Below are 22,506 nucleotides of genomic sequence, written 5' to 3'. Positions count from 1 at the left end.
TGACACCACCCGCTTGTCGCATGAACGTTGTTTTCCACTTGATAAAGCAAATGGCTGCTGTTTTATTCCACGGTTTGCTTCCCTTGACTCATCGAAATTCATAACCTCAGTTTACCAGCGGTACGGCACGGCAAAAGGGGTGATATTTGTATGATGAAGCGGTCATAATTCATCACTCAAAAGCCACTTATCTTACAGCCACCGTTCTCTTTCCCCTTCTCGCGTTAGTTCTCATTTCGCGTCTCGTCGATCGTTTCGGATGAAACATTATTCTCGCAACAACCGCGTCACGATTGCTGCATAGCAAAATTATGCTAAACTAATCGAATCGCGTCCCACGCTCCTTGTTAGTTCCTTCATACGAGTACATCTGAATTTCCCACACTGCTTTTCCATTCAGCTTTAAGTGGGTAGGGAAAATTGTTTTAAAGACTGAAACAAACGTAGTAAAACTATGCCTTCCTCCTTCCACTCAACTGTACCTTTCATTTCTAATTACCAACTTCATACAATTGCACTCACACAAGATGGTACATTGTTTACCTTGTGGCAGGGCTGAACCGGCTAAAACTGCTTGGCCTTCGTGCGTACTTGACAATCAAAGACATCTGATTGGAAGGATGCTCGTGTCACTGGAAATAAGTAAGGATGCGAAAGGATTAATGAAACCGTAAGCACAACATTGTTGTTGATAGCTCATCAGCCAATTTAAAACCATCTCCCTCGGGAATGCTCTGACTTCACCTCGGTACACTCGGAGCTTTAACTTTATCCGTCGTACAAAAAAAGAATTTTAGTACATGCTGGATGTTTGTTATTATTTTACTTTTTTTTTTAAATAGACTTAAATAGACCAGGACCGCTTCGATCAGCTGCTAAACAAATGACACAAATAACTTTTATAGCAAGTCCGATTCAGGTTTGGTCGAATTTCCCATATGCTACAAATATTATTTAAAAATTTTAAAACAAAAATCACATTTACTTAACATGTTGCAATAGATCAAGTAACATTTATATGATTTCCTTTATAAAAAGAAATCCTTGGCAATCGTTCTTCAACCCTATACGAAACATTCGGCAATCCGCGTTGCCAAACCGATTTTGATTGCTTATTTCTCTGATTTGTTTAATTAGCTTGGAATTAGGAAAATGTTTTGATCGAGTAATTTACGGTTATTGATCGCCTGTATATTTTTATTTTTGGAATTGTTTTGGAAATTTTGTTCAGGCAACCGGCTTCCCTGGTCCTGGTCGGAAACTTTGTAGGCTTATATATTTTGAATACGTAATCCAATATCGATTAATCGTTCAGGTGGATTGTCAGGTGAAGAGTAATTTAACTCTTCTAGTTTACACTGCTATTTATGTATCGCCTCCACTCTTACTCGTTTTCATGCTACAGTTGACATAATGTGTTCCAATAAAATGGCATGATTGACGATTTATCAATAATGTTTTTTTAAAGTGCTTTGTAAATTTATTTCAATAACATGAATTTAGTAGCTATTTGAGCTTTATATGACAAGTCTAATTATAAATTTGTTGAGAATTTTACTAACATTAAGTAGAAAGTTTGAAGAGTTTTAGTGTGAATTTAAACCGTTTCAATGTAAAATAACACTTAAAACATTAAGTTTACATTTTTTTTCAGTTTTCTGTCTAAATTTAAGTAAATAATTTGTGAATCCGACTATTTCATTAAAATTTTATGTTGAAATAATAATGAATCTTCAGTAATGGTTTTGGTTCAATTTTAAACTGCTTTTACTTTCAACTTACTTTTAGTAAAATTTCCAAAGTACATCCAAAGTGTCTGGCTTCCCGGATAGATGATGCATTCATTCACAGTGTTAAAAATGCATTTTTTCCTTTTACTAGGATCGCAGTCTTTGAGAAAATTAAGCCTATTGTTTTGTTTTATTATCATCTGATGTGTCGTGTTTACAGCATCGGGTTGAATTCTCGGTTTATCGCTTGCCATTGATCTCATGTTGAATATTTTTTACCCTTTGTAAATTGTTAAGGTTGAGTTACAGTTGCTTACAAACTCTTTTCATGTTAAAAAGATAAAAAACAACCAAAATCATCTTACTTAGGATTATATTTAAATTTTATTTGAACAATGCCAACAATCTAAATGCTCATGACGGTTTTTAAATAACATGCTTTTCATATGAAGTAGATTTTTCTCTAATTGTGGATCTGCAACAATATAATAATCCTTTACAGTGCTAGTTTCATAGTTAACTCTTTCTGTAACTCACTCACTCCGATTCAATTCATCCAAGTGATTTGTTATACCCATCCCAACTCTTTCCTTCCTCCGTTTGTAACGGTATGCAACATTACTATAAAGATCCCGACCATGTGGTGGAAAATGGGGAAACAAAACGAAACATTCTCTCACCCAACCACTCCGCATCACGCATCGATGCGCGAACAAACCCACGAACAAAAGACAAACGATACGGACAGTCGTACGACACCCGAGCAGCAAACACGGGACGAACGGGATTATACGGGTTTATCGGGGTGGCGGGATGGGATTAAATTTCAATTTAATAAATTGAAGAAGCGATAAGTGAAATCTTAATCCACAGCCGCCTTTTTTCGCTCGTCGCTCCGCAGATGTGGCAAATGTGCAAATAGCAAACACTCGAGGTGGTTCCCTTTGCGGGACGGAACGGGAGGATGAATGATGAGTAAAACAAGGGTTGACGAGGGATGTGGGGAAGAGGTGGAGCGAGGGGTATAATCTCGGCTCGACAGCAATCGTGTGCCGGTGGAGCGGTTCGTTCCGGGCCAGTCGATCGGTACCTAGGGGAAAGGACACTGAAGCATTGGTTTGAAAAACCGGAAAAGCGTTTTTTTTTTCCTTCATGCACCGAGCACCGAGAGCAAGGTTGGGTACGTTCTTACGCTAACGTTAACTTCAACAACCTGATGTGGCGCTTGTGTGTGTGTGCACGTGTGTGCCGCTTTTGCCAACAGTTTGCTCACGGGATCAAGCGAACGGGGAGATAATAAATTTATAACTAGATTGCCTTATCCTTTATAAACACACACACTCCCAAGCACACGTTCGCCACGAGTGGAAGGATACATGATGTACAGGAATGCATGAAAGCTCATCAACAATGTGGATGAAACTTTGCCTTAGCACATCGGATTTGTACCGCGGCAGCAAAAAGCTTTAACCACGCTAAGCGAGTTTTGGACACGAGCATCCTTTTCGCACAGGACACTCACGACGGTTGGATTCACCTCTCTCTATCTCTTCTCTCTTTATCGCTCTCTCACACTAATGGTTGGAACTACGCGCGAATTCTTCCCGAAGCCAGATTCAATTTTGTTTTTTACTGCTTTCCCATCGGAAAACTGTTCCAAACAGAGTGTGTGTACGATAGCAAATGATCAACATCTTCCACTACGGCTGGTTCTACCTGTCCAATACTTTTCCAACATTGTCTCCGACTAAAAGCAAGAGCATGCCGGCCTCATCAAAGCCGGCAACGCCAGCTTCCAACAGTAACAGCAAATAATGAAAAAAGACACTACAAAGCAACAAATTGATAAAAGCTATTTCAGTGCGCATCAGGCCGCTCAGTTGTGTCGTCGTGACGGTTGAAGCAATGAGTTGATTGTGAGTGCGAGCGAGCGTTAAGGGATGAAACGCGACGCAACAACCATCCCTTATTGCTCAACGACAACATCCGTGTTTGTGTGTGTGTGTGATTTTTACAGCAAAGTGTTGCTATATTTATTTACTACAATGATCCTTCATTTTGCTTTCAACACCTACAATTCCCCCCTACTACCCTTGCCTCGCCCCCAACTCCCTTCCTTTTACTTACTTACCTACCCTCGTACTTTTTTCTCCTTCTTCTGTTGCTTATACACCTTTTCTCGTTTTTTTTTTCTTATTTACAACCCTTCCTTCTCTTCCAACTCCACCTCCTCACCCCTGCCATATCGACCAAACCGAGGTTGTTATATGGTGGTTTTGATTGCTTTCATTTGCTCCACCCTCCGGAACCAATTGAATTGTCTCCAACGTTCCTCCTTTTTTATCATCCACCTGGCCACCTCCACCTTCCCTTCTACCTCCTCTACCAATCCCTTGCACCCATTCTTTCCTTCCGTCAACGCCCCACAACAGCTTCACACCGTACGAGTGGGAAAATCCACACCCCTGCAACAGTGAGCCGCTGTTTCTGGAAAACAGCTTCACGCTGCTGAACTCGCTCTGGTTCACGATCGGTTCCCTCATGCAGCAGGGTTGCGATATTGCTCCCAAGTAAGTGCTAACGGTTGATGGGACGTCTTGTTTTTCCGGCTGTTTTGTTTTGGTTCGCTTCGTTTGTTTGTTTCCTTTCTTTCTTTATTGTGCGTTACCGGCTACGTTATCCAGGCGTTACTTTTGCTCTACTGTTCCTGCTAACCTGTTACATTTCCTTTTCTTAACTTCTGTCTGTGTTTCATTTTTCTTCCTATATTTCTTTGTTTCGAAAAATATTTACTTTCTGACCTTTCACTTTTTCAAGTTCAGTGTTTTTATTGTCCGTGTCATAAATATTAGGCTTTGCCTTATTTTCATTAAATTAAAAAAAATTACGATGTAGACAAAAATGATACTAGACGAGGTTGTGAATGATATGTTGAACTCATTAAAGTTTAAACAAAATTTTGGTCCTGGTGTGACCACAAGAAGTAGGTTTTTAATTATTTAATTAATTACGACTTGTATTGTACGAAATTGTTATATGAATTGTATTCAATTTTTAAAAATTATTCCAGGAATATGTATGTTTTCATCAAAAAGCAGCCTAAATATTATTTATCTATTTTACATTATGACGGTTCATCGCCGCATTATCAGCCGCATGTGAGCCAAGCAAAGAATAAATTTCTCAGGGCTTTACCTTCTTGTCTTTCTCTGATCCTACGCAAGTTCGATTAGTGACGATTTTGCTAATAGCTCGAACAAGAACCCTTGTTTGTAATAAAAATAAATATTTTGATATTAGTTGTATTTCAGATAATTTAAACATAGATTTACGCGTGATACTAATTCTATCTATTTTGCAATGCAAAAGGAAGCTTTCTAAAAAATATATCAAAGCATTTCAGAGTATCTTATCAATTCTACAAGATTTCTTTCAATGTATTTAAAGTCATTCAAAATACAGTTGTTATTATGCTAACCGCACATAACGATATCTTTATGTAGTTTCCAAATTGTAACCAAAAACAGTTTTTCCTAATTGACAAAAAATTTAGTTAGAAATTTGGTTCACAAGGAGCCTTTCTTTTAGAAATACTAAGCGAAGGCGTGCGCAAAAATACACACAAATCACAAAAGAACTAATTTTGGTATATCGCTTCAGTTTCGTCTTTACGGACTGTCCAATTATGCAAACTTTAATTTATTTTTTCAAGAACATATTTCTTTCTGATGTTGTTTTAATGTCATGTATGTTTTATATATATATGAAAAATGTTTTACTATTGTTTGTGTTAATTATTTTTTGTGAACACCATCCATCGTACCTCCTGTCATAATCCTTTGAATTTCTCTTTCATTTCCTTTCTTTCTCTTTCTCTCTCTCTCTCTCTCTCTCTCTTTCACTATCTCTCAAACTCTTCATTTCTCTATTGCTCTCTCTCTCTCTATCGCTCTCTTTCAATCTCTCTCTCTCACTATTTCTTCCTTTTGTTGATTGAATGCGTTTCTATTGCTTCAAGTGCTGTTTGGTGTGTCGTTTAAATATGTCATCTCTACTCCTCTTTCTCTCCCTCTCATCCCTCCATCTCAAGTCATCAGTGCCTACACTGGTATGTGTTGCTTCACTGTTGTTGCTATCGCAAGGATATGTTTGCACATAATATCCCTTCCCTTCTATCAGCTGAACCCACCACATCATCGAACATCGTTTCCGCTTGTTGATGTACGCATCGAACCAATTAAAAGATCAATTGTCAATCGTTTCCCGGTTGTTTAGTGACCGGGGTGGTTGTAAAAAAACATCACTCACAAATAATTATCGATCCCAACATGGAGTGGCTTCATCGATATCGCACAATCTCTCGTGAATATTCATAAGCGAACCATTATCTTCCTTAGGGGCCCTTTTATTTCGCCTCGCTGTGCCATTTTCCCTCCCTTCCGGGATTTTGGTGGTTGGAAAAGAAGGAAAATTAAAATAATTAATCCATCCCGGGCCATCGAACCAAACGGCTGGTAGCCATGATGAATGCCAACGTATGTCTGCCTATATAAACGTAATTGGAATCCCCGACACCGTCCGGAGATCGAAGCTGTTATACCGCCATACCAACAAGACCAAACCATTCCGATTCGATCTGTTTCTGTAAGTTTTTCTTTTTGCTTGAGCAAGAAGACTAGCGGTGAACGGACGAAGATGTCGCCACACAAATCAATGCGACAGCGCATCGAACAACCTGAACGGATCAGATAGATCCTTTTGCGCCAGGCCGTCTCATCGCATGCCTACGCTTTTTCTTGCGAAAGGCAATCACCAATCGCCCCGGAACGGCCATTGTTCGAATTCACTCCATTAGCAGTAAATTTTGTCTGACACTAACGCCATTTCCTTCAACACATACACGTCCATGCATAACTCACACCCACACACACAAAAAAACACATCCGAAAGAAGAACACAAACAAAACTGACGGATGGGAGATAGTGGGTCGGGTGCAGTACACTCCTATTCCCTAAAACCCACCAGCCCCGTGAAGCTACGAACGCTTGCTCTGATTTATTGACGATGGCGCTGTTACTAAAGTGTTCAATATTTACGTGAACCTTCCCGTAAGCGTGTGTGTGTGTGTGCGCTTGTGTGGGTAAGACTTACGGCAGCACAACACTCAACCGCTCTGCCACATCCTTTCCCAAGTGCTACATAATGTGTAACAAAGAAATCTTCTTTCAAGAAATTCGCCCAGACAAGGAAGCGCATAAAATTTTGCAACAATCGACGAACAACCCGTACCATGCTGCCAGTGCTTTATTGCTTCTACAGCACAAACACTGGTTGACGTTTCTGTGCGTGTAAACGTAGGAAAATATTAGGTGATCCATAAAGTATTACTGTTTTTAAGTGTTTAACAAAAGATATTTTAAAATTATTTCAATGTTAACAGACATTTGAGTTCGATTTGAGGTCTTTGTCCGTAATGACCAATAATTTTGATAACTTTATAATTCTATTAATGCAATTTAAAAGAATTAATGTCAAAAAGTAGGTGGATGTTCATTAAATCACCTTCAAAAGACTACGTACTGCTACGTTCGATTAGTTTTTAAGTTGAGATCGAACGGTGCCATTTTGTTTTATGTTTTTTTGTAAAACTCCTCAATGCTTATAAGTCGTGAATTCGAATTTTGCAGCATGCTTATTACGTACGCTAATAAGAAATCCGCTCCGTTGCTCAAGCTCAAGCTTGTTGACAAATATTTGTCGCGATTTGGTCCCTCAGGAAGTAAAATAACATCAAGTAGCGTAAGTCAAACAAAAATGCTGGCTTATTTTAAAGCCGTGGAGTAGTTAACTTGACGGTATTTAGGTTCTTAAATTTCAGCGTAAACTGTCATCCATCAAATTAGGGCTTAACTGTCAAAATCAGTTTGAAAATTACATAGACGCGCGGTTTTTCAAGTCAGCGGTCGTCCAAACACGAAGATACTTTCTGGCTGACCTAATATATTCCAACCTAGTAATTTTTCTTCCCACTACTTGTTCAGTCAAGTGTGGTAAAGGGTGTGTTCACCACCGAAATGTGAAACTATTTTATGAATAAATAGCAAAGAAAACCGCCTTCAGCAAATCTCCTGCTAGTGTTGGAGAGGTAACTGACGCGAGGTACAACAGCTGGGGAAGGTGTCACGGGTGAAAGTTTTCCTCCTCCCGTCCCTTGCTTTTGAAGCACATTGACAGTGTGCGGTGCAGAAGATATGTGAAAGTATGTTCCATACCTTAAGGTGAAATGGACGCCAGTAACGCCATTGCACAGAGAAAGTCTCGTTTAAACAAAATCACACCGATCGAGCGGAGTAAGGAGTAGATGTGTCCAGGCAGGGGTTTTGTTGGCAACACAAAAAGGGCACTCGTTTGTTTGAGGGCACTCGCACCCGAACCTCGTACCCGGGCAGCATGATGTGTGAAGGATCCTTCGGGCTCCGGTAAACGACACCTCCTTCAGGGCTAATGATGATGAACCGACCCTTCGATGTAGCTGGTCGTGGTCCGGTGCATCCGGTTGCATTTACTGCATGTTACATTTACACTTCCCCGGCAAGGAAAATCTTTTCAACGACTTCAACGACAGTGAAATCTGGCCCTTAAGTTTGAAGAACCCGACACAACAGGATCACACACTGGTCGGAACAAAATGGTCGTGAAATGTTCTCATGTGAATGGTGCTGATTTTTTTATAACACAATTTCACACCACAAGCGAACACAATGGTAGTACGAGGTTGGCTTTTTTTCGACCAGATTGTAGTTTTTTTTTTCTATACTTTTTTTTATTTTTCAAATATCCCATTACATGGAGGCGCCCAGTAGTTCACCGGGTAAACGTAATGTTTCTAGCCATTTTTTTCTTTGTGTTTTTCTTCTGACCCTTTTCAAGTATCTGCTCGAGTGCACCTGCTGCAAAACTGTTTCATTTCCCACCCGAGCGTACCTATCGGGGCGTAGTGAGAAACTTTAAATTATGCAAATGAATTCGCAACAGACGCCAACCTGGAGCTAGTTGTTCTATGTTACTAGGGGTAAGAAAGCAAAGGATGGTTGAAAGAAGCCGGCATTAACAGATAAAATGCACCAGCAGAGTGCGCCAGAACAGCCAGCATCTTTCACCGATGGTGAGAGGTGCGCTTCGGTTTAACCGAATTTCAAAACTTCACGCATACCGTCCAACGGCTCATAGCTAGTTCGTTCCCGTTTGACCTAACCTGACCGCCGGTTTGGCAGGAATGCACAAAAAAAGCCAAAAGCTACAACAAAACTTCTCCTACCATCCTGTTCAGCAAAAAAAAAACAAATTCGCAGCTAAACGGTTCACATTACACTAAAAGTTTCCGACCATTTTCTTCGACTCTCGAGCTAAATGCGGTTACAACGGGAGCATTTTCCGGGCGGAACTATAAGGGCCATCAGGGCGAGAAAAGAAACTCATGTTTTCCAGTAGGCTAAAGCATCCCAGTCCCCCACATTCACTGCAGAAGTTACATTTTCTAACCACCATTTGTACCAAAATCGCCAGCAGCAACTTTCCATCGGACTGCTTTTGGTTTTATGGTTTGACGGTGGGAAGTTTTCCTTCGGTTGGGCACACCACACGGTTGGGAAAAATGCATTTTCCAAGCTCTTCCGCTGAGAACAAGGTACACAATAAGCTGCAAGCGCAGTGCACCGATTTTTCTATCACATTTTCAGACACCGTTGTGGCTTTGGAATGTAACTTATGTTCTTTAAAAAAAACACAAGACTAAAGTGTTGTTAAGCTCATCGTCATTAAAATCACACATTCTTCAAGTCTGCAGTACTGTTTCTACCATGATATTTCAAACACAAAATTTTTTTATTACAATTTTTACACCTCAAGTGCTTGTTAAGGGTGATGATGTCCATCGCGAGTCAAAAAACTTGTATGAGTTTAATCTGTCTAGTTAGCTAGTTAATTGAAATCTCCACAAAAATGTATTTAATTGCGATTGAACTCTTCGTTGCAATAAGAAACTCAATATAAGTGATACGGGTAACTCCAAACTGAAATAAATACTCGTGACTGACTAATATCCTATTTAATCTTCATAGCGACGTTGCGACGACATAGCGTCAATGCGTTGCTTCATTGAGAGTAATTAAAGTAACTCACGCGTTACAAAGCCATTATTTAAATTAAATCTACATAAGTTAGATGGCTGTGGTACATCTTACTGAATCTTCCAAAAGCAAAACCATAAAAAAAAACATGAACAACTCTTCTAAAAGTGATTTAAAGAGTTAACTCTTTATTGTAACTCACTCACACTGATTGAATTCACCAAAGTGAGCTATTATTCCCATCACTAGAAGAGAAACCATGATTTCCCGGTGGACGACTCACGCATAATTTGAAGCAAAATCCCACGAATAAATGGAAAATGAAAGCAACCACTTTATGCGCCCTCCCTCCTTCTTGCACCACCATTATCATCACCTTCACCTCATAACCGTCATGAACTCGCTTTCCATTTTTACATTAAGAATGCGTACGAAATAACGTCAATTTATTATTCATAGTCTGTGCCACTCCCTTTCGGTGACGAATGCAGGGCGATAAGGTGGGTGAGGCTGGGTCCGGGAGACGACTACGCAGACCGTTCCACCCGTGATGGTGTTTGACGTGAAGCATAATGCACCCAACCCGTGTCACAGCCTATAACGCACAAACAAAAAAAAACAATATAAGTGGACACTCAATTTTTGCAGCACAAATCTCGTCTCGTCGGTGTTTTGTTTTTTATTTACGCCATGCTGCGAATAAAGATTGCTTCGTGGAAAATCTAATCCGTTCTAGATCACCACCAATTTGGGCAATGTTTCCAAAAGTGGATGGAGAAAGAACTTTCAGGCTGTGTTGCAAAGAGGAATTAAATTTGCTGCTCTGGAAAAGAGATGGCGAATAGATTAAACTCTGAATGATATAAAATAACCCTGCGGAAGGTTAATCCTTCACGAAACAATATGAGAATCTGAACGAAAGCAGGAGCGAAAGAAGGGGAGGTAGTGTTGGAGAGATAAAGCAAATACAATCGCTAAGTTATGAGCCCCTTTTCTTCAATTTCGCTAATAAAGATCCTTCTTTTCTTGTGAATAAGATTGAGCCTATCGCTGGTTTCGATCGCTGGATGGAGCTCCGGAACCGTAAGCTACGGACAATTGCATATCCGCGCCCCCAACCATTCCCTTGCAATACCAATCATCACTTCACATCAAAAGCGATCTCAAAACGTAAACTTTTCCCATTTTCCACTTTTGTTCCAGGTTCCCTATTGCTGATATCCTTTAAATCATCATCCATCGCTATTTTATCTCTCAATCTTTTCATTCTCCTCTCCTTGTCACGTACCCACATACACAATAAAGGTGTGCTGTTGATTTAATGAATCAGCCGAGACGGACACAAAAATATCCGGAACTTTTCAAGTTTCCTGGAAATCGTTCCGGATGCAAAGAACGATATGAATTTGTCACTGGTTCTCTCTCTTTTTCTCTCTCTTTCGTGCCTTTCGATTGCTTGAAACCATCGGAGTGGTTTATTAAAATTCAAACTTTACCTCGAATTTTCCTTTCCGCCTCAACACCCTTGGAATGAATATGTATGTGTATGATTTTGCTTTTTTTTCTTCTCCTTCGTTTATCATTTTCCTCTCGCTTTTCCCAAGGCGAATGGGGTTAAAGAATAGATTTAAAAAAAAAAAAAATGTTGCGCCTCCAACAACAGCAAAGTGGCTTTTTCGTCTATATTAACATTCCACTCGAACTCGGTGGTGACGAGCCGGGCCTGTTCACACTCTTCAATGATGGAGGAGAGCAAACAAAAAAATACACAAATTTTGTTGACTTACTTGCAAAGCTCATTTTTTCCTCTTTCCTGCCGCCATTTCCATCATTTGGAACGTCCCTTCCCTTTATATCGCCCCATCTTTTGATATTGCTCTTAGACCAACAAGATCTCGTGAAGGCGAAAACTTTTTTACGAAACGAAACAAACAAAAAATCACCCAACATAACTCCGCAAGGACACCGGAATTGTTTTGGAGTTCCTGCTAGATGCCGCTGTGGAGGGTGGGAAGGGGGGGAAGATACAACAGCCCGCCTTCCCTGCGTGGTGGGGAAAGATGAATTCGCAACCAGTATCCGGGCACCGGGAAATCTACTCCAACTCGTCCAAATTGAAATTAATTCCAACATTTTCGCTCGACCGCTGCCGGCGGCAGCGGCGCCACGCTGTGCGCGCCAATGGAGACGCACGGTCGGTTTCACCGGAATGCGAACCAATACCAATTGCCCCTTTGATAAATAGAGCAGGGAGGGAAGAGGCAACGGCGCACGGATGGATGTGGAGGAAATTTGAAAAGTTTAGCTCCGAAAAACAGTTTTACGAGCACGACTTGACTTTGACCCGGTCAGTTTCCACAGCAATCAGTACGCAAGCAAGGCGGGCGTCCGAATGGAGGAAGACACCAAGTGAAAACGAACGGAGTTTTGGACAGGGGTTCGGAACCGAAACGATACGCTGACGATACCACTTACCGGTAACCGATGGGCTCGGTACGAAAATACGCTTCGCGAAAACAACAAACACGAAAATGGAAAATGGAATAGTTTATTTTCCCCACCGGTGCCAGAACTGGCAGAATGGCGGTAGATACACACAAAGAAGGCAATCTCGGCAGTGTCAATTCTTTTCCCGGGAGGAGGCTAAAATCAAACCGAATCGGAAACCTGAGCTAGAAGGGGGAAAAAACAAGAATTGCCTGCCACCGATTCACTTCTTTTCATGCAGTTTGAATGCTTCCGTGCTTACTGCTACTGTCGGGAAAATAACAAAACATTGTATGAGAGGTAGAAGCATCCGCTGCAAGGATTAGAGCGGTTTGAAGCATCTTTTTTCCACCCCCCCTTTCTTGCCCACCTTTAGCTGCCGGTGGGGGAACCACCCACCGTGGTAGGGAAGATGTTGCTGGCCAAAATCGAACAACAACCGTACCGATTAGAGAGCGTCACGTTTGCTGCACGCTTCACATCAACGGGTCACTTCAAACGAATCCAGTACACTACACTAGGATACCATTATAACAATCCTTTCTTTTCCACTAAAGTGCCAAAGCTTCCTCGGGGATTGCACCAGGGAAGGAAAAAGCATTGCTCTTCGTATCATGCCACATTGGTGCATTTGATGATATAAAACCTTATGATCCGGAATCATGTTACGATTAAATCGAGTCGTTTTTGAGAAACTAACTGTTCAAACAAAGAAGTTTGCTGACTTTCATACTATTATCACTGATCGTTTCAAAGATTTCTGAACTTTTAAAATTAGAACTTTCTAAATCTATTCGGTATTTAATAGGAAAAAGTTATATCAATTTTCAAATTCCTGTATCTTGCTATGTTTTTCACTGATTTTGATAACCAATAGAAATCCCGAAAGGAATTTCGGTTCTACTAAGAAAATAATGTCACTTTTTTAAGTAAAAAAAAATCGATTTCGGGCATCATGAGAAGTATCGATCGACCTCCAGCATCTTTGAAAAGCACCTGCTAGTTTAACGTTTGTATTTCCATACACTTATTTCCATATTAAATAAAAAACAATTATGTCCCGGCTAATGACCAATGTGCTTAAAGCACTGTGCTTATGTCCACAGTGCTCATAAGTGCGCAGATATCTCCACGATTTGCTCCTTTTCCAACCCATTCAAACCCGTCAATTTCAAGAGGAACATGAAAATAACGGGGAACATATTAACCCTGACCTACCATCGGCAATCAAATGCACAATACAAAAGAAAGACACAAAGGTACAGCAATGGTAGCGAAAAGCATGCAGGAATATGCAACACGAGTGCAAGGCAAAATGTTGTTTTTTACCTGCCATCAGTCGTACAGCAATTGAAGGAATGGGAAACGAGGACAGAGAGAGAAAGAGCTAGAGAGTGTGTGGTAGAAGAGCAGAGTACAAACGCAAGGCGGAAAAAGAAAGCAAAACCGAAAGGCATGGACGCTGCCCGCTGTTGCATATCATTTATTAATCATTTGCATCAATCAGTTTTCTGATTCGTCCATTTTCTAATTATGGGGTAACAAGGTGGGTTTAAGGTGAAGCAAAAATAAACTAGCCCCCAACCCCTTTCCACCTCTTCCCAACAACACAAACAATAGAATTGTGGTTTGCTGAACGGGGGAGCGTTGAAAACTATCAACTCGCTGAGTGAGCGCCATCCTTTGTTTCCATAATGGCGGCGAGTTTTTCAGCAGTTTTCTTCCATGTTTTTTTGTGCACCCACTTTTCCAATACCAAACACATCGAACACATAGCATCCCATGTACACACTATCCTCTCTTCATTCATTCCCTTTTATCCCTCGATTAACAACAATAGAAATTATACAAAAAAAAACATCCAACACTTCAACCAGCAGTTGGTTTCCGATGGCATCGTCCGGTGTTTCTTCCAACCCTCTCGTTTCCTTCTCCATGCATTTTGTATGTGTGTGTGTGTGTGTTTTTTTTTATTTAGTTGTTGCGGATGTGTCCCGCAATGTCGTTAGCGGAAGAACCTCATTGGTCGTGTCGAACCAAAAACCAGCGCACGCACGCTCACTTGGACACAACGAACAAAACAAAAAAAAACAGAACCGATGGTTAAAACACAAACCCCACCAGCAACACTCGATCGGTCAAACCCGGCAAAGCGAACATTTTTATGCTCGGTGAGCTGGAAAATGTTCAACCCTTACCAGTAATCCTGTGAATGGGATTAAAATGAACAGCACGCTGCACTGTTTTTCCCCCGGTGCGAGTGGGTGAAGCTTTAATGTCGTTATCGTCCATCGCAGTTTGTCCGCTGTCCGTGATGTGTTTTCCATCGCTTTTTTTTAAGTTATCTTCCTGCTTTAATTTTGTTTTCATCTATCACTCTATCAGCCACTAAGCCGGGCGAATTGGAAGCTTCTTAGAATGTTAAACAATTTCTACCACATCACTTCTGCCGTATTTTTATCGGATTGGTTCGAGTTCGCGAGAAATCATCAACACTGTCACATTTTTTCAAAAAGTCGCTTTGTGTTTTGTTATTCTACCGAGAACCCTGTCTGAACAACATTCCTTTTTCCAGTTGCTGAAACAATCTCGGTCGGTGTGCTAGGGATTAGCTCGTTGTTGCATTGTTATCATTCTATCGCTTTTATCCGCCTTTTCAACTGCCTTTCTTGTACATGCCTACGTCCGTGTCCGTTCGATGTTCCGCTGTATTCTGTTTCGTTTGCTTTTGCTCAAAGTCGCCTTCACTCTATCCTGTTCACCAATGGAAAACTGTACGCATCTTGCAACTGCAGTACTAAATTGTTGTGGCAAAATGAATACCCTAACCACGAACACTCTGCTCGGAGTACGGAATTACCATTTGCCTGCCAGAAACGTTCAAACCAAAGCACATACACTAACGCTTTCCCTCTTCCACATGCGCGACGCGTGCTTCCCGTGTTTGGCCTGGACACACGAAACTAAAAGGGCGGTTTCGACGCGGATGGTCGCCGGGATGTGGTGGTTCTTTACGCTGATCATGATCTCCTCATACACCGCCAATCTGGCCGCCTTCCTTACCGTCGAGCGGATGGACTCGCCGATCGAATCGGCTGAGGATCTCGCCAAGCAGACCAAAATCAAGTACGGCGCGCTGCGTGGTGGCAGCACGGCTGCCTTCTTTCGGGTAAGCTTTCCCATCCCATCGCTGTTTCGCTCTTGTGCTAAGCTTAATCTTTGCTACTCCACAGGATTCCAACTTCTCCACGTATCAGCGCATGTGGTCGTTCATGGAGTCGGCTCGCCCATCTGTGTTTACCGCAAGCAACATTGAGGGTGTGGAGCGTGTGGTGAAGGGCAAGGGAAGCTACGCTTTCCTCATGGAATCTACCTCGATCGAGTATGTGATCGAGCGGAACTGTGAGCTGACTCAGGTGGGCGGCATGCTCGACTCGAAGGGCTACGGAATTGCGATGCCGCCAAGTAAGTTTTATTTCACTTCACGTTACTTTTACTAACTACGTACGTAGTTTCCATCCAGTAAGCGAAGATTTTGTCTAGCAAATCGCCAGTCGGTGTTTCTCCGTAGTTAAATTAAATTTTGAGGGTGATAATGTGACAGATAATGTGGCCTGAACACTGTCGTTAAGGCTACACTCAGCACTGATTCTAGTGTAATGAAACTGCAATTAACTTTTGGAACGAAACAATGAAGACCACAAGTCAAAGTGTTCATAGAAATTCATCATCAACTGAGACTTTTAATGGCCGTATGATCGCCTTCCTAATTGAGTATTGTCTGTTTCTGACAATTCATTTTGAAGCAATCATAATCAAGAGACTTAATTTCTAAACATCAAAGCATTCCTAACAAACATTGAGTTATGCTTTGTCTAAGACCAATACGCTGTAATCCAAACAGCAGACAATGTACACGAAATTCAAGTCTATCGGTGATGAATTGTTTCATGAATCTGAATTCGTTCCTTATCCTAATGAACGCTTCTGAATACTTATTAATAGATTTGTGAATCTCTGAATATTCAGATGACTTCAAAATTCATCAAACTACAAATAATATAGAATTTCCAAAGTTTCTAGAACTTCAAAATGTTTAACATGCTTCGGAGTTTCTCGCATTATTAAAAAAGCAACTATCGATAGGCCGAAACTTCCAAAATTCATACATCGTTTGAGATTTATATATCATTTGAGAATTTGCCATGGTTTGAAAGTAATTTTTATGTAACTATTTACTGAAGCTTTTTAATTAAAAGATACTTCCATCACTTTTGGTCCTACAAGTAGGGTAATTGAACAAGTTCTGCGTAGTAAAAAAGTACCCTTGGTAAAGATGTATTCTCTGGTTCCCTAATTCGTCCGTTTCAATCTGACAAACTTCGCTGCTTTTCTTGTGCAAGATAAAAAGTCCTCAAGTTCCCTTTATCAAATTGATTCAAAATGTCGTATGTAGTAACGTTATGAATTAGGATCCTTTCTGCCCACACTCATATCGTGTGTGCTAAATTGATCTTTATTCCTACTGCTTTTTTGCCGAAGAAGCCGGGAAGCGATGGTTTATTTAGCCATGGGTTTGATTTTCCTTATTGTGTTCTCTTTTACATCTTTTACAACTCCTTTTTTCTGACAGGTTGTTGGAACCTTTTAAATCGACTGTTGTAAGGTTCCAACACATACCTCGCAGAATTCTACGTCCTTGTTCTATTCTTTTGATTCTTTCTCATCATACCCGCTCAGGCTTATCGCACATTTTCCTAGTTTTTCAATATATTTGCAATTCTTTTGTGCCCTGGTTTTGGACATTCATATTTTCAAACTGTTTGTCTTTGACTAAATTTATAATTTTTAAATCTTGTGAACAGGTATTATTGAACTCCTTGGAGGCCCTAAGTAGTTGGAAGCCTCACTGGTGGTAGTGATTATGGTAATATGGATCAACTCCTCACTTGTAATGTCGAACGAATTTTAATTCTTCAAATCCGCTCGGGAGGGAGGATTAGACAGGAGCAAATTTCCAAACGACTCCCTTTCTAAAGACTGCCAGTTAACGCGATTTGAACACCGTTGGCGTGTGATAGACGTATAGCAAGTAGATAGCATCCAAGCTACTGATGTATACAGCGCCGTACAGCAAACAAAGTTACAAAATGTATAGTGCCTATGGCACTAGAGCAAATCACAGTGCCATAACAATCTCTTTTCATCTCCACAGACTCACCCTTCCGCACGGCGATCAGTGGAGCAGTGCTCAAGCTACAAGAGGAAGGGAAACTTCACATCCTGAAAACGCGGTGGTGGAAAGAAAAGCGTGGAGGTGGATCCTGCAGAGTACGTACTCCTCAAAATCCCTCTCTTCAGCCCAACATTGCATCGCCTCAGTATTTACATTGCTTTCACTTTCCTTTGCTACCGTCCAGGACGACACGTCTAAATCGAGCTCGACGGCAAACGAGTTGGGACTGGCGAATGTGGGTGGCGTATTCGTCGTGCTGATGGGCGGTATGGGTGTCGCGTGCGTTATCGCCGTGTGCGAGTTCGTCTGGAAAAGCAGAAAGGTGGCGGTCGAGGAACGGGTAAGCAACCCCATGCCTGTTTCCCCCATTTTTAACAACAATCCATACCTCCCTTCCTACACCTTTCTACTCTCCATCCTCCCTCACCCCACCAACAACTTTCCTATTGTGCGGTTTCCAAGCTCTAGGTATTTTCCATCCTCCTTACGAAACGTCTCCCTCGACCCGACATTCCATCCACCTTCCTACTCCACCCCTGTACCCCTGTACCACACCATCTTCTGTCATTTATCTTCTCTTTCTCTCTTTTTTCTCTTTCTCTCTCTCTTTATCTCTCTCTTTCTCTTTGCTTTGCATACCATTTTCCACATTTTGGAATGGATTTGGTTTGTGTTTGGTTATTCATTTTTTTTCTCGATCGGGAACCCCTTGCCCTGGTGTTCGTGTGCCCACCTTCCCCTTTCTACCAAAAACGATATTTACCTCGCCCCATCTATGATGTTATTTTCTTCCTACCAAAGGAACCATACCAGAAAAAGCATCCAAAAGAGTGTAGATTCGAATAGATCACGGTCAGCTACCGAAACGCTTCGGCTCGACGTGGTACAACGTGAGCCTATTTCTGAAGCAGAATGTTTTACTTCGCTCAAAGACAGAGAAAAACCCCACAACCGATGAGTTCTTGTACAATGCTCAAGTAGAAACGCCCCTGGAGGAAAGCACATAGACTCGAAAGCGGGCTTCAGTTCAGATCGTCCACATGCCACATTACATGCTGTGCAGACCAACTCTTTACACCCCCATTACAACACACTGCTAGATAAATTAAATTGTCCACCACACTGTAGCGGGTGGCCGTTTCCCCGTTTTTGCCCGGACCAACTAGCCAACGAACGAAACGGAAACTAGACATAATCGCGCAAACGCACCGTTAGGAGCCTAACACGGGACAGCTAAACATGTTGCATTAGTTGAGTGCAAATGTGCTGATTGCAGTGGAAAAGCATGTGTAAAATATCATCCTTTCATTGATTGTTTGTAATGCAAACAAACATTCAATAAAAACAAGCAGCCAAACAAGATGGAAACACCACGATATGGTTTCCTAGAGAAGATAACTAGACCTAGGTAAAACACTTCCGCACGAAATCACCAAAGTAAACACACGCTTTTGCTCTGTAGATTTTCGCTTTGTATTGACTCTGTTGTACCGGTTTTGTTATTCTGTTCCTATGTTTTAGTTCCCTTTTCATTCTAATCGTTTTGTTTTACTTTTTCTAATACTTTTTATTATCTAATTATTCAATTTTTTTCTTTCCTTTCTTTCTTTTCATTCTTTTTTGTTTTCTTTCCCATTTTTATAACCCTTTTTCTTCTTTCATTTATTGTTCTTTTCTCTTTTTTACTCTTTTGACTTTTTTTTCTCTTTCATTTCGTTTACTTTTCACTTCTTTTATTTTTTAACTTACTTTTATTCCATTGAATGTTTATTTTTTTTAAATAGTACTAGGTAAACACGATCCATGTAGAATGGAATCCAGAACGACTGACAGACAACCAACGCGAACCGCACTAAACCGAGCAGGATTACAATTACGCACACCCATGAAAGGCTCTGTACAGTTGGAATTGGTAGATTAGTAGTAATGGTTCGATTCATGGCATTTAGTAGCCCTATAGTTTTGGGGGAGGAAAATTTCAGCACTATACTGGAACATTGGATGGAGATAGATCCACCCAAACACATACTACCGTAACATAGAATAGTGAATGAGGGGTGCAGATGTTTCGTGGATAGAAAAAAAAACGAGAATGAAGTGAACAAATATAATGCAAAATTCTTAAATCTTAATCATAAACCAATAGTGGAAGGGTATGTGAATGTTACTTTTGTTTGTATAATTTTTTTTTCTTTTTTTTTGGAACGATGAAAACAGTGAAAGGAAGAAAGCGAACAAAATATTAGGGAATTTTTTACTGAAACTAGAGTAGTCAACAATTATTAACATTCTTCAGATGCATTGTCCCGACGCACCGCAGATCATTTCTTTTCTCCCCCTTTTTCATTCTCCCATCGCAAGGTTGGAGCAAACGAAATAGGGGAGAGAAAGAGTTAAAAAAAAAATACAGCGAGAGAGAAAAAAAATCAAACAGGAGAAGGCTTTGAAGATGCTGGTGGGTAACTTTTTTAAACCCTCTTTCCATTTCGGGAGTTTTCCCCATTGACGGTTGGCAACCCTTACCTACTCTACCGGTTTTGGGAGGGGTGGAACATTCAGTGGTAAAACTTCACGAAAGGGACAACTGCCCGAGGCGCACCATTTTAGTGTAAGCAGGAAGAGAAAGGTAGAGGAACGAATAAAAAGAAACTAACATGAGCATGTGGATAAAGGAAACATAAAACACAGAATGTACTAATAAAGCTGGGTTCTTCGCGGGGAAAAAGTGAACCTTTCCTGGTCTGTTGTTTGCACTGTCCTTTCATCACACGATCGATTTTGTCTGTCTGTTTGTAATTTGAACAGCAATTCATTTTCCATTGGCAATAGACAGTGCAGAATTTGCCAATCGAAGCATCTCCCGCTCCTAACCGTTTTCCATTACACCCGTCCTTCTGTCTCTTGTGTCCTTTATGTTTTGTCCTTTTTTCCTTGCTGCCGCTTCTTCTTCTTCTTCTTCTGTTTCTTTCACTACTTTTCTCCTCGTTTTGCTGCCGGTGCTGGTGGTCATCTGTGTAATTTCTGTGTTTGCATCACTACTCATCGTCACTACACTGGCACAACACTGGGGTCCGGTTGCATTCGGAAATACATCCAATAGGAGGTACGTATCAGTGGCACAGAGCTTCGGGACTGACTAGATGTGCGTTGTCACTCACTCTTCTCTCTTATCTTCCTTTCTCTCTCCCCCCCCCCCCTCCCTTCCTTTTTCTCTCTATCTTCCCCTCAGGTATCGCTTTGCTCCGAAATGGCGTCCGAGCTACGATTCGCGCTGAAACGGAACCGGACCCAACCGAAGCACGGTGGCAGCGGGGGCACACTGCGTACCGCCTCGTCCCGCGCCTCCCCGAAAGATTCGTCCGAACCGTCATCCGAGCATGCCCGGTTCCATCCGCTCGGGCCACCCTACGCACAGTACGAGTTCGATCCGAAGGCCGTCCCTTAGGTGTTGCGGTGTCCCGAGGGTTCCTGCTATCGCGTCGATACGATCGCGCGCGGTACGGCCTGCCTCGGGTCGGTCTCCTACGCCGAGTATCACTTCTGATGCTGGTACCATTCCTTCTCCCCCCTTTCGGCGTACGTTTCACAACGCATGCAGTACACCGGCACAGCAATCCTTCCAGTAAGGAAGGCTTCTGGAAGTCCTGTGTGCGTGCATGTGAGTGTGTTTGTGTGTCTTTTCAGTATTAAAAACACAAGCTAATTCAAATAAATGTGGACGGCACTCTATATGGACAACTCAATGGTGGACATATCTTTTCCAAAACAAAATATGTATATAATAGTGTTGTGTGAATCTGATACAAACTAATGCATGTCAATGAATCTACGAGCTCTATGAATGAATTTGAATCTCTGTTCGAAAGATTCACGAATCCTCAGAAAATAGTGAATCCTTAAAGCTTCATGATTTCGGCATCTTCAGTACCGTGACAAATTTTGTTTCTTTTGCGAAGACAAAATGATAAAACCGATTAAATTTCGGGCGTGGCAAAACTATTTTGCTAATCCCATACAGTATTTCATTAATCTCTGAGGAATTTTGAAGATTTGTAAATATCTTAGGATTCATGATTCTTTTGAAAGTTGACTCCAAACTCGAATGTCTTAAAATTCATATGGTTAAATCTTGCTAAAAGATTCATTCAGCACAATTCTTGATCCAGGAGTGATGACACAATATTCGTAGGTGAGTACCAATTTGTTTTCCTCCGATGTACTAAGCACCCAGGGCGGCCCGGTGGCATGATGTTAGCGCCGCCGGTCTTCACACGAACGTACCGGACTAAAATCCCATCCGGACCAATCCAGCTACGAGTAAATAAAGTCAAAGTCAAAGAAAGTATCTCGAGGTTTTCTTGTGAAGGATCTTGGAATCTGGCTTGATTGTGGCCTTACTTTTCGACATCATATCGATACCGTCGTGGGTTCAGCAAGTAGGATTTTAGTCTTCATAAAAAGAATCGCTCGGTACTTTGCTATGTGGATCAAGGTGCTCTTTTGCTCGTTGGTCGAGGCTGGAGTACTGCTCGGCAATCTGGACACCCTCAGCCCTCAGACACCCTGCTCCCGATCTACTGTCTGCGCTTCCTTTGATATCCCCTCCCGTTCCCTCCGTTTTCTCCCTCTATTATACATCCCTTCCTCCCGCAACCCTGCTAGTCGAAGCAATCCTTGGTTTCACGCTATGCGTCTGTTTAATTCTTGATGTCATTTGTTTGATTTTTACCTCACTCTATCGTCCAATCGTAATCGTCTTCGACCTACTTTGTAGCTACTTTCCTTCTTTTCCTTGTTTGTTACTTAGCAGCCTTTGGTAAGGATATTTTTTTTACTAGTTTTATAATTTTTACTTAATTTAACCTAAATTTTTCGTACGATATGTCTATTTTTTTCCTTTTCTCATAATATGATTAGTTACCA

The 22,506-nt window shown here is 41.3% G+C and overlaps 1 protein-coding gene across 1 annotated transcript in view; it reads left to right on the top strand.

Annotated features, from left to right (window-relative positions):
• Positions 1-21,122, top strand: part of LOC128713426 (glutamate receptor ionotropic, kainate 2) — a 119,765-nt gene extending 98,643 nt beyond the window's left edge. The window contains exons 13-18 of the mRNA XM_053808289.1: positions 15,318-15,516; positions 15,581-15,812; positions 17,563-17,678; positions 17,768-17,923; positions 20,684-20,686; positions 20,813-21,122. Coding sequence (XP_053664264.1) covers positions 15,318-15,516; positions 15,581-15,812; positions 17,563-17,678; positions 17,768-17,923; positions 20,684-20,686; positions 20,813-21,028 — 922 coding nt within the window. The 3' untranslated portion in view covers positions 21,029-21,122. The remainder of the gene's footprint in view (positions 1-15,317; positions 15,517-15,580; positions 15,813-17,562; positions 17,679-17,767; positions 17,924-20,683; positions 20,687-20,812) is intronic.
• Positions 21,123-22,506: the final 1,384 nt, after the last annotated feature.

The sequence above is a fragment of the Anopheles marshallii genome, chromosome X (assembly GCF_943734725.1).
Source record: "Anopheles marshallii chromosome X, idAnoMarsDA_429_01, whole genome shotgun sequence".
Taxonomy (NCBI): domain Eukaryota; kingdom Metazoa; phylum Arthropoda; class Insecta; order Diptera; family Culicidae; genus Anopheles; species Anopheles marshallii.
Note: the sequence above shows the minus strand (reverse complement) of the source record. Positions and strands in the feature narration are given on the sequence as shown.